The sequence below is a fragment of the Neodiprion lecontei genome, chromosome 4 (assembly GCF_021901455.1).
Source record: "Neodiprion lecontei isolate iyNeoLeco1 chromosome 4, iyNeoLeco1.1, whole genome shotgun sequence".
NCBI classification, from domain to species: domain Eukaryota; kingdom Metazoa; phylum Arthropoda; class Insecta; order Hymenoptera; family Diprionidae; genus Neodiprion; species Neodiprion lecontei.
This window is the reverse complement of record NC_060263.1, coordinates 6,234,117-6,247,317: the sequence shown is the minus strand read 5'-3', so window position 1 is coordinate 6,247,317 and position 13,201 is coordinate 6,234,117. Positions and strand designations below refer to the sequence as shown.

At 35.3% G+C, this 13,201-nt stretch overlaps 2 protein-coding genes across 11 annotated transcripts in view; one reads left to right on the top strand and one right to left on the bottom strand.

The window, feature by feature from the left end:
- The first annotated feature begins 879 nt into the window (after positions 1-879).
- LOC107225043 (14 kDa phosphohistidine phosphatase-like) overlaps positions 880-13,201 on the top strand; it is a 126,149-nt gene continuing 113,827 nt past the window's right edge. The window contains exons 1-3 of one of the 7 annotated variants that reach the window (XM_046736235.1): positions 880-1,146; positions 1,237-1,337; positions 1,851-2,027. In XM_046736235.1, coding sequence (XP_046592191.1) covers positions 1,889-2,027 — 139 coding nt within the window. In that variant the 5' untranslated portion in view covers positions 880-1,146; positions 1,237-1,337; positions 1,851-1,888. The other 6 variants (XM_046736237.1, XM_046736236.1, XM_046736234.1 and 3 more) reach the window with 6 other exon arrangements.
- Positions 5,444-13,201, bottom strand: part of LOC107221347 (arrestin homolog) — a 94,157-nt gene continuing 86,399 nt past the window's right edge. For all 4 annotated transcript variants that reach the window (XM_046736230.1, XM_046736229.1, XM_046736231.1 and 1 more), the window contains exons 9-10: positions 8,941-9,222; positions 5,444-7,622 (exon numbers count right to left, since the gene is read on the bottom strand). In XM_046736230.1, coding sequence (XP_046592186.1) covers positions 7,299-7,622; positions 8,941-9,222 — 606 coding nt within the window. In that variant the 3' untranslated portion in view covers positions 5,444-7,298. The remainder of the gene's footprint in view (positions 7,623-8,940; positions 9,223-13,201) is intronic.

Here is a 13,201-nt window from a genome sequence, read left to right as displayed (position 1 = left end):
TCTCTCCCGTTTCATTAATTTTGAAATAATTGTGATCAACCTGCCAACCGAATTGCGCACCTTAGAGTAAGAATGTACGTGTAGGTTCATGAAAGTATGCGAACGAATAATACCTTCTACGGATTAGATCGTACGAGTTGAAATAAGTAAACAACAGATCGAATGGACCGACGAGAGGTCAGACGAACTGATAGTGAAGCAGTGTGTTGACGGATTCGGAAGTGATCGGTCGTAAATGCGTGATCCGTGAGAAATTAGAACGAATAAACTACACTCGATTTAATATTAAGTTGAATAATTTATTAACATTGTTAGCTACGGCCCCTTTGAGTGATTTCTGTCGTGTTCTCCCCTGAAATTTATTTAATAAACGTTTAGTTATTGCCGGCAACTTTTACGGCTATCTCTTTTCGACTTCGCATCAGTCTCAGTTTCTCTCAGTTCTCTTTGGAAAAGCTATTTAGTGTGCGTTTCAAAATTAGCTGGAAGCGCTTAAAACTCCCTAGGACAGAGGCAGAGCTAGTCAAGAATTCGGTAGCACAAAAAAAAAAATACAGGATTGCTGATAGCAGTGGGAGCTGAATTCGGAACGTATGTATGTAGTACGTACCTTTCGTGTGCGTGAAGGTGCTGATGTCGAGACTCAACTAACCGCGAGCATTTGCTCTCTCATCGCGTTCGTAACTGACTGCGTTCGGTCCGCTCATATAGGTATACTTGGAATACTCGTTTCTTCTACTGTGGATTGGATTGGCTAGGAGGAAACACATTGGCCAATCAGGTATCGAGCGAGTGAGATAGATTACAAGGGATATATACTTTCTCGCTCTCACTCTTTTGCTAGACTCTGTACGTGCGAAGCTACTTCCAGTAGTATAAGCTCCGAGGTCCGCTCTGAGTGCGATTTCTTGGCTTTTCCATCATTAGCAAAGACAGAAACCTAGGGAAAACGCGTTCAGTGCAGCCTGCTGAAAAGGCTATCAAGGGATCGATTCTGTAATTCCAATTTTCACATTTCCCACCATCGAAGTATTCTGATTCGTCTACAAAGTTTAGTCAATCGATCAGAATGCTTGGATGATGGGAAATGTAAAATGTGAAATTACAGAATCAATCCCCAGGCCTCTGATTCCTCTCTGATTTGGGGTTCGTTTCGATATTACCTGCCAGTGATGTCAACAATCTTTTATCTCTTTTACGCTGCCGAGTTTGTGACTAGCTCTGCCTCTGTCCTAGGGAGTTTATAGCGCTGCCAACTAATTTAAGAACGCAGCCTGGTCGACACGTCAAGGTCAGCGAAAGCGAGCGTGACTGGAGGACCCGGCGATTTTAATCAGGTAACTTTTGACGTTCAAAACACGGTAATTTTGCTGTGACAGTTGAAATCATCGATCATATTCAGCGCCTCGAACTATGCTAAGTAATTCGATGTAACGTCCGTCTCCCTGCTTCGCTGCGAATCGGCTACTTCAATGTTTTTGTTTACGTCAATTCAAGTACGCCTCACTTCACGTCGCACCGGCTAATCGTGCTTTAGACATGTGTTAGGGCTTGAATATTCGACGCTGAATTTCCATTGACCCTTCTTTGTCAAAACAAACTCACATCGGTCTCAGAGTTTCGTTATCTTTGTCTATCGTGCCCAGAAAATCGAACATTCGTACTTTGTTTTTAGAGGTTATATGCGGATCACTTGAATGGACGCATTTTGCATCGTATTTACGTATTTCTCGCGTTAACTGTCATGGGATTGACAACCCAGGGTTGGCATTCTTTTCTCTGCTTGTTCTTCTGTTTGTGTCCCCCTTTTCCTCCTCATCGCAGTACTCTAACTCTTTCGCCTATTTCAGTGCTGCAATAAAATTGGCTGCAAATCCCGGACGAAAACATGTCCGAACTACTCGACACTATACCTGATGTAGACATCGATGACAATGGGAAGTTCAAGTACATTTTGATCCATGTATTCGACGCCGAGAACGATACGGTCAAGACCATCGTCAGAGGATACCTCAGAGAGTTCCATGGTGAGTCGTAATTCTGCTGTTTTAATCATTTCTATGCAATATTCAGAGCTCCACGAGGCTGACATTTGTTTGATTTCATGTTTTCTGTCCTCGGAGTTCAAGGCTTTTACTTTATTGAAGCATATATATATGAATCGAATTAAATTCATGACAATTTTTATTATAAATGACTTAGTCGTAATGACTTGATATTCGTGAACATTGTTTCATCTCAAACGGTGTAAAACCTGTTCGGGTAGTGCTCGTAATTTTGGGCATCCTCGTCTGACTGGAGAATAAAATTTCTCGTCAGCTGATTCTGCGTCAGAATTTTTCTGCCTGCTGCTGTAATAAAGCAATCTGGTGAACAGAAATTAACAATCGAAAGATGAGAGAGATTTTTAGTGTATATTTTGCTTAAAAATTCATTTTATACATATAATAAATATACGTTCTTACAACTAATAGACACAAACGTGAATTATACAGAAAGGTTACATGATTTTGTGCAACTTGTGATCGGTGGTTACAAGAAGAATATTAGTGAATAAAAAGTCGCCCAAAAAAAAAAAAATTGTCAAAAACGAATACATCTATTTTCTTTTTCAAACGTGGATTACATATCGTGCATTATTTTTTTAAATTCATTTTATACTATCTGTATTATCCTTTATACGTTCAAATTAACTTTATCTTAAACTATATTTACCATTATGTACAACTTTGTTCGTGTTTGCTTGTCATTTTTTTTTTTTTCGTTTCGTTCTTTTCGCTTGTCTCCCATTTTCCTCTTTTCCGCTCATAAATATACAAACAGGTATAACAGTTGGTTGATGTTATTAGGCAATACCGATTATTCAAAAAATATGATTTACAATTACATATGTATGTGTAATATGTATATATGTATATATCTATCATCTGACTTGGACCTCCTGCAGTCGGATATCCTGACACATAATGTTATCTGCACAATAGATTGATACTTGATTATACGGTATATTATAGATGATGCATAATATTATACCAGTGAGAACATCAGTAATGGCGCTGTAAAAAAGTAACAATTATATAATATTTACATGTATCATCAATTATAGGAATGTATTCACCTTCTTTAACAATAACATTATCATCATACTGTTGTTACTATTATTTTTATCATCATTTTTATTATTATTATTATTATTACTAACGATGGTAACTAGAATTCTTTCGTGTTTCGCTTTGGATCCGAATATTTTTGATTTCGATAACGAATTTTAGGTTGAACGAGAACCAGTTTGACACGATTTCCTGGTTGACGTTCAAGAGTTGAAGTTTATAACGATAATGATGATAGTAATGACAGTAGCATCGGTATATCACTGATAATAATAATAATAATGACGTTGGTACAATCGTCATATGGTAATGGCATGACATACGGGATCTTTAAAAGTTGAATATCGGTTAAAAGACAGTTGTCCTTTTGAACATCGGTTCAATTCTTTCTTGTTTCTGTTTTTTTTTTTTCTTTTTATTCTTTCTTCAAATCCATTGGTTCGCTAAAAAGCAGTAAAAGTACTAATTCTTTTAAAATGAAATATATCAATGCTTTGATCGTTGAATTAGTTTTTTTTTTTTTTTTTTTGTGGATATTTGTTTCATTAATTGGACTGGAAAGTCATTTTAGCTCAAATATCGTAGAAGCTAAAATAAGTTCTGATAAGTTTCTGGATTCACGTAATTTTTTTTTTGTATCATTCGTATTACCAAACAAATCGACTACGTGTATATATCATTATGTACCATTGGTACAAATTTTAGTGGCAGTAGTATAATGTTTTTTCGCGATATGCATGAATGAAAGATAATTCCAGTAGAAATATACCCGCGTTTTAAAAACATTTTTTGTTTGTGTGTGTGTACATATCGGGAAAATCTCTTGATACTTGAAAATCAATTGCGCATGCGCGAGTTTTATCGACTGTTCGTGCAGGCTGGCCATCCCGAGTTTCAGCTGTCAAGCTGTTTCTGGCGGCGATGTAGTTGGTACGATTTTTCGAGGTTAGAATCTCAAATAATCGAGGCAGCGACTCGGAAAGGTTTGGGAAGCATTTGTTGTCGGGTCGGAAAGTCGATTCTTCAAACAACGGTCGGAATTTAATGCTTACGCTTTTTGAACATTCAAACGTACACATTTTGCGTAAGTTGGCTCGCCTGCATTGCAGACAATCGCTGCGGGAAGATTTGGCCGACCAATGAGATTGAATTATTTGGCGTATGCGCGGTTAATTTTCAAGTTTCAAGAGATTGTCCCGGTATAGAATTATATACCGGATAGATAAATCGACAAGAAAGCAAGATGGGAAGCATAGATAGTGAATCAAATATGTGAATTGATTAAAAAGCAAAGAAAATTGGAAAGTAGAAAGGCAACTATTGAAAATTGAAACGAGAAACTTGAAATATGACGAATAATCGTTGGTTAAATCTTCAATATTTCAATAATCGCGAAAAGAAACGCTCAGGTTATTTTCCTCCCTTTCGCTTCCTTTCTTCGGGCATTTGAATGGAAATAATCGTACCTCTCTGCGTATACTCACAACACTCTAATACCTATAGTAGAAGAAAATTGGGCGCTGATTGGATTTAAAGCTATTCAAATATTGACTTCGCGTTAGAAAATTGAATCAGGTGTGCAGGTATTTATACTGCCGAATTGTATGCCTCTAACAATGAATTTTAAAACGGAGATAAAAGTTTCATTTTCGCCTTAACATATCTCAAGTATATCTAATTTTCGATTATCCAATAATTTTTAATCATTTATCGTGAAGTGATTCGGAATGCTTGCGAGTTTGGTAGAATTAGAAATTGTTTGAAACATACTTTATATAGATACTTTCACTGTAAACCCGAGATAATATAATCGATCTTAGAAGTTTTCAATAAATTTATCCATACTCACGATGATTTTCCGCGAAATATTTCGATATGCTCAGAACGTAAATCAAGTAACTTTGTTGTTAATGTTATTTGCGCACGCACTAGGGTGTGCCAAAAAAAAAAAATAAAAAATGTTGTTCCTCTCCAACCCGCATCAAAATTGCGGTAGAGCATCTCAAATAGAATATCTCATCTTATTATGAGCTTTTAATATTGATATTTAGAGGTGCCCAGTTTATTTTGTCCGTTTTTCATTTGAACAATACGTAAAGAAAATCGGATAGTTTTTGAATTTTGTTTTTCTCATCAACGGCTTGACTTATAAACTATCTAAACACAGAACATTGTAAGAAATAATACGCACTATGAATAATCTGTGTTTAGACAGTTTATAAGTCAAGCCGTTTACGAGAAAAAGAAATTCAAAAATTTTCAGATTTATTTTACGTATTATTTAAATGGAAAATGGAAAAAATAAAATAGTCATCTCTAAATATTAGTATTAAGAGCTCATATTTGGCTGAAATATTCTATTTGAGATGCTCTAACGAAATTCTGATAACGAAAAAAAAATTTTTTTTCTGCACACCCTAGTGCACACATACGCATGTATGTATATTATAAATTCACGCACGCTCTCACATATGTACATTTTAGATTCTCTCTGGCTTTATCAAAATGTTATTTTATCTTCTTTTCTTTCTACACCAACAGCTACTTATATATTCGCACTTGTTCCTTTTTCGTTTTTTTTTTTTTTCTCTATAATTCGTATGTCCATATCAAAATCTATATCGGTTTTACTCGTCGGTTATACATATAGTACATAACATTTTGCGAAAATCGTACGATATACATTGTAATTGATTAAATGAACGTTGTAAAATATTGATGATCACTTACATGTTAGAATAATTCGAGTAAGTTGGAAAAATTTCCATGATCTCAATTTTTTATATCGAGTTCCCGGGTTCAATCATTCCTCGTTCTTTGACGCTAAGTGATTATTTATATTTTCACCTCGGTTCGTCAATTTTTTTTGATGAACGTAGGTAACCGAAGCTCAAAGCTTGCCAAGTTCGCAACTCTTTTCAAAATTCGAAACGCTGATTCTGAGTGTGATAGATGTTTTTTTTTTTTTGATCTCTTAGGTTTGTAATACGTAGACAAATATTGTGGGATTAGTTAAGGACGAATTGACTTCACCGTCTGAATTAAAAGTTGGGAAAAGAGAGAAAAACAGCTCAAAAAATGTCGAGCCGTGTTATTTCAGCCGACCGTGTAAGAGAAATGAACATGAGAAAATTTTCAATAACGGAATTAACTAAGATATCAACAAATTGAAAATGGTTTTATAATCGGGACGTTAACAATAATTAAACTCTGGCGTTTCTCATCAGGTTTTAATGTTTTTCGGCTCATTCTGGTCGCTGATTGGTTCACCACGAATCGTCTGGAAACTTTCAAGAAACCTTACGTTATGGTACCAATAGTTATAAAGTGCAAATTCGTGATATAACTATCGGCAAAAATTCGTTTCTGGAGATCTCTATGTTGATCAAAGTAAACGAAAAACCATTAAAATCTTTCCAAAAACACGGTCGTTGAACCATTTTAAAGGTTCTGATTATAAAACCCTTTTCCCAAGTGTTCATGTTCCAACTTGCGTGTTTGAAATTCGATCAGATTTGTTTTTGACGTGTGCGTGTTCACCATCATCGACGCCAATAAACTAGCTGGAGATTTGTCGAACCTTCCATTTCTCCTCCAAAACTTCGACTCAGACATTGAAGCTCATTTACCCTGAATCAGTTACACGAACAGACAAGTTCTGTTTCCAATTCCTTGACAATTTTCTCCCGGTAACTAGGAATGATATAACTATCGGTAAGATTTCGTCCCTGCAAATCTCTATGGTGATCGAAATAAGCCCAAAACCATTAAAATCGTTCCAAAAACACGGTCATTGAACCATTTTGAAGGTTCGGATTATAAAACCCTTTCTCCAATTGTTCATGTCTCAACTTGCATGTTTGAAATTCGATCAGATTTGTTTTTGACACATAGCAGGGATGCTTTTCAGACGCCAATAAGTTGGCTGGAGATTTGTCGAATCTTCTTTTCCTCTCCTCCGAACCTTTGACTCAGACGTTGAAGTCGATTTATCAGTGAAGTCCTCTTTCCAATAACTCGACAATTTTCTCCCGGTAACTAGGAAGCTCGTCTGAAGCAGCACCACGCTCTGTGGATGCTGAAACCCTCCTTGCAGCTCTTGTTGTTGGAGTTTTTTACGCTCTTTGAGTAGCTAGTTTTGCTCGTTTGACGGGGCACCCCTTCTTTGTCGCGCACCCCAACCTCGTCTCAGGTCCCCCCGTCCTCGTCGCACCTTTCTATAAGGTCAACGTCCTCCATGTTCTCCTTCCTCTTCGGGCTGACGTTCGTCGACCTTGTCTCCTGACCCTTATCGCACTCCTCTCGCGAGCTTTCCGACTTCGGTAGCTGCTGCTTCGTTTCCGATTCGAGGAAGTTCGCGTCCCGCGTCGTCGACGAATCCAACGGCTTCGACGGCTCTCTCAAGGGCGACGGAAGGCCCGTCAGGAAGTCGGGATCCGCGTCGTTGTGCATCAGGCTGAACGGCAGCTTCAACGACACTTCTCCACCCATTCCTGACACCAGGAGCTTTACCTGTCGATTATCGAAGTCTCGCTTTAGTTTTATCACTCGGTATTGTTGCTGCGACGTGCGATCGAACTTTACATTCAACCCTATCCGTTACTTTTGTAACGTGTAATTAAATTTCATTTTGTCACTCATTGTTTTTGTAAAGTTCAATCAAACATTATTTCGCAACCAATTACTTTTGTCATTTCCATATCAATTTTATTTTTTGTCATTCAACGTTTTTGTAAAATGTAACCAATTACTTTTGTAATTTGCAATTCAATTTTATTTTGTCACTCATTGTTTTTGTAATTTTTAAACTTTGACGTGACAAACTCGTTGTTTTTGTAATTTGTAATTCAAATTAATATTTTTAAAGTTTAATCAGACATTATTTCGCAACCAGTTACTTTTGTAATTAGCAATTCAATTTTATTTTGTCACTCATTGTTTTTGTAATCTCCAAACTCGAAGTGACAAACTCGTTGTTTTTGTAATTTGCAATTCAAATTTATTTTTTCACCCATTGTTTTTGTAAAGTGTGATAAAACATTATTTCGCAACCAGTTAAGTTTGTAATTTGCAATTCAGTTGAATTTTTTTCACCGATTGTTTTTGTACAGTGTAATCAAACATTATTTCGCAACCGATTACTTTTGTAATTTTGAAATCAATTTTATTTTGTCACTCATTGTTTTTGTAATTTTCAAACTCGAAGTGACAAACTCATTGTTTTTGGAATTTACATTTCAAATTTACTTTGTCACTCCTTGTTTTTGTAATGTGTAATTAAACATTACTTTCGAGACCAATTACTTTTTTAATTTGCAAATCAATTTTACATTGTTAATCATTAATTTTGCAATACGCGATTAAGCTTCATTTTTCATTTTGCAGTCTTTTACATCTCCTGAAATTGTTACAAATTTTCGTTCAATGTGTTTTCAGTTTTCCTTAAATTGCTATAACTTTTATTTTTCTTTATTTTTCGAGTTTCCTAAAATCAGTGTAAAATGTTCTGTAATCAATCGTAAAAAAATTCTTGAAATATATTCTCAGTACCGTGTGCACGAGAAACGATAAAATCGCGTCAAGTTCAATCGTAATTTTCATCAAACGTTTCGCAATTTCACAAAAGTTTCGATTGGAAAGTCTTCGAAAATTGTTTTAAACGATCATAATCGAAATTCGTCAGTAATTCGATGTAAACTTGAACGAAATCTCTTTCAATCGTTCAAAATAGTCCGCGTAAATCGCTTAAAAATCTTCCACATCTAAATGTATAAACGTTAAATAAAAGAGTATCGTTCATCTTAAAATTTTCAAATTTTCACCAACTAACCTTCACGTAATAAGACACGTAAATTGCGAAAACGTTTCTGTCCTCCGGACTGTTTCCACTGCTAACAACGGTCGACGCAAGAGTTGCACCAGCTTTCGTGTAGCTGTCTTCTAACGCGATCCAATTTTTCGTCGATCCCTTTATCGGTTTCAGGGAGTAACTCGTGGTCAAAGACGATCCAGGACCGACGGGGCATCCGTCCTGCGACGAGACTAGCGCGACGACGTTTTTGAATTTTCCATTGCTGAACATGCAGACGTCGACGTGCTGGACCACGAATACCTGCGAGACAAAAAATCAAAGTGACGAATAAGTGACTTATTATACGGCACTGTTGAAATAATTTTTACAAGTTTTATTCGGAAACGAAACGCACTGTGAATTAACCATATATTAGATCGAGATTCTACGTCGATATCTCAGATCGGCGTTACAATTTATTTGTTTATGAAAGAGCGTGACGAAAAATGAATTCGCCATTTTTTAAAAATTTTTCGTCCCAGCGTACGTGAAGTGTGATTTGAAAAATTTCTGAAGAATCTGATTTCGAAAAAGTAATACAATTTTGTCATTGAATTTTCAACGTATAATGACGATTATTACGATTTGGTTCACTCAGGTGTCGCTTTGTGAGCTTTTCGCCTTCTTATTTCCCATTTTTTCCATATATATATATATATATATATATGTACAAAAGCACCGCGCTTTAAGAATAATATTTTACGAGGGATGAAAAATAATTTCAAACGATATTTGAACAACGCTTGAAGCACGCCTCTGGGAATGTGTACATAAGTAAAATTTATTCCCCTATTTTAACGGCAGCGCACAGGATATGATCCTTTATATCTATTACACCAGAGGTCGTACTTGCTTACCTCTGTATAAGTAACCTTATAGATGTATCGGTAAATTTTTGTATAAAATGCAAACGCATGTAGGCATGCTAAAAAAAAAAAAAAAAAAAAGCCGTGAGACTACTGTGGCCTTGTCGTATTTCTCCATTTTAAAGACGTTATCTTTTATACCCTCTTAAGCATATAATGTATATGTATGTGCCTTACTTTCTTTTTTTTTTTTTCCTACATCACCAAAATTTTCCACTCACGGAATTTTTTGTGCGATTTCAGATACTCGTTAGACTACTTTAGTATTATATTTTTTGCTCGAATCAAACAAACTGATATGAATAAAAATTATCGTTACTTTGTTACGATTTCAACTTATTCATACGTACGTGTTGTTAGAAGTTTTGCAAATACTTTATTTTATTATTTTGATTGTCATGAGACAAAGTCTAGTTTATTATAACGAGGTTGGAAAAATTCGGCATCACTTAACGGAGCAACTATTAAGGAAAATAATAAATTTGCGGACACGCGGCGTGGAAGGTAATTTTAGCCGCGGGCGTTGAGAAGAACCGAAATTAACGTTAAGTAATGTTGTAACGCTGTCGGACCAAACCTGCTGAATATATATATATTAAGGTGGTTCACCCGAAAAAGAAGAAAAAAAATTGTTTTTTAATGCTGCTACCTCATAAATCTGTTGTTTACGATGAAAAACAATTCCCTTGCAAATTTGAGCTCCATCGGATAAGATTTATAGGATCCGATTTCGAGTTTTCGTTTTTACATTGAAATACCTAAAACCAAAAATAAAAATGGAAATGAAAAATAATAAAAACTTTTATTTTCTCCTGAATTTAATACGATTGTTTTTTATTTAAAAATTTTTTCAGTCTCGAGTCACAATAATTCTGTAAAATATCCAAATTTGAATGAAATATTGTTGCCTACGGAAAGGGTCTCTCGACATATTTCACTTTCGTTTATATTTTCACGCGAAATCGACGGTGAGTCAAGGTAAGCATTTTTTGTATCTGTTATTACAACGTAAAAACGAAAACTCGAAGGCGCGACCTCTGAGTCTTATCCGATCGAGGTCAAATTTGCAGGGAATTTGTTTTTCATCATGAAAAAAACAGCTTTATGAGGAAGTAGTGGTGGAAAATTTTTTTTTTTCATTTTGTTTTTTTTTTTTTTTCTTTTGGTCGAACCACCCTAATGCATATACGTTGAACGGAAAGTGGATTGGGAGCGAGGCTGCAGAATATGTGTACACACAAAGGCTAAGTGTAATTAAAGGAAGCGGAGGTGACCCGATGAAAAGTCAACAAAAACTAAAAATACAAAAATAAAGAATAAAAAACGGTATCATAAAAGAAAAGCAGAACGAAAGAAGCGACGTTGTGTACCTGAAATTAATTTTATTTTCATTAAATTTCATTTGAATATACGTGACGTCATTCTGCAACGTAATCGATATTATTTTGCGAACTTCTGTATTATATACTGAATATTGGTAATTTGAAATTGCCTTGTAGAAAAATCGTCAGTCTCAGACAAATTCACAGATATTTTTTCTTTTTTTTATTCCTCACTTTAACCATCAGTCGTTAATTTTTCTGTGGATGCATTTCACTAATTTAATTTATTATTTTACTTACAATGACGCGTTACGATTAAATTTAATAAGCAAGAAACTATTTTTTCCTTTTTTCGTGTACCCCTGAAAGCTAAGATTCTATGCAAGTCGTGTTCTAATTATTGAAAATTTTGAAAAACTGCAATACATGTATTGTAAAAATTCAAATTCGTTGTTTCGGTTTAAATTTTATCAAATATTTCTACCAAAATTTCCTTTTTGAAATTAGAATATTGACCAATACTTTGTTTAATATTATTATAATAATTACAATCGCCAATTACAATAATATTAATAATAATTCAACACATTCAATCGTATCAATAATTATTATTCTTATTACTGATTGTGAGTAGAAATACTTTTTTGCACCCTCTGTACATTATCGTTGTTATAAATTTTGCTCACATTTGGACGAATTAGTTAAGGTTTTGGATTCCACTGCCATTAATTTACCTTCAGCTCTGTCATCCAACCACGTAATTAATTAACTTTGTACATTACGTGCAGATTCTCTCATTATATGTATATATATATCTTATACTGCACTAAAATAGCTCAGTGTGTCGTTTGCTCGTTTTCATTTTTCCTACGTACCCGTAATAACAGAGATCACCTTACGCCAGGCAATGTGATATCGTCGTTATTATATACATGTACCTACTATGCAATTTCCGGTATAGATTTATCATCGCAGGTTGCGGGGGCGAGATATTTTTTAATATTTTCTTTCTTTTTTTTTTCACACATCTGTTCCACAGAAACCAGTAATTTTCAAATCAATAATACGAAGGGTATAAATATATACCCGGAGAATCTCTTGAAACTTGAAAATCAACTGCGCATGCGCGAGTTTTATCGGCTGTTCGCGCAGGCTGGCCATCCCGAGTTTCAGCTTCAAACTGTTTCCGGCGACGATGCGGTTGATAGGAATTTTCGAGGTTAGAATCTCAAATAATCGAGGCAGCGACTCGGAAAGGTTTGGGAAGCATTTGTTGTTGGATCGGAAAGTCGATTCTTCAAAGAACGGTCGGAATTTAATGCCCACGCTCTTTGAAAATTCAAACGAACACATTTTGCGTAGGTTGGCCCGCCTGCAACGCAGACAAGAATACCGCCGCGGAAAGATTTGGCCGACCAATGAGATTTAATTATTTGGCGCATGCGCGGTTAATTTTCAAGTTTCAAGAGATTCTCCCGGTATGTTTGATAATAGCTCGATGCATATCCATGTATTACATTTATGTACCTGTACGCATTTCATTCGATATATAAAATGAAAGGAATTCTTGTTTCGGTGGTAAAATTTATCGGAAATTAACCGTATTACGTATTCAATAACGTACACGTAGTTTCATGAAAACAACTCATCGATCATATCAAAAATCTTATATATGATTTGACCCTGTTTTATTTATCTTCTGGACTTTCTTTTACCCTATAAAATTCTCTTATGCGTGGCCTGCAGCCATAAAATAGAATGAAGGATGAACAGACGTTTAATAATTATTGCAGACATGTGCTGAAATAAGTAAATAAACTTACATGCATGTATAATTTTGTATGATTTGATTTTTCCCTCGTCATGCCAGAAATATGAATATGAATAAGCCAATGAGAATTGGCGATGATTCGCGAAATCTTATAAGCTCTCTCTGCATATAAATTAAAAAAATTCGTATATACATACATTCATGCTGATAGTCGTCGCGGTATTTAAAATTCATCCGACGTTCCGTATTTATCATGGACGCACACGATATATAGGTACATC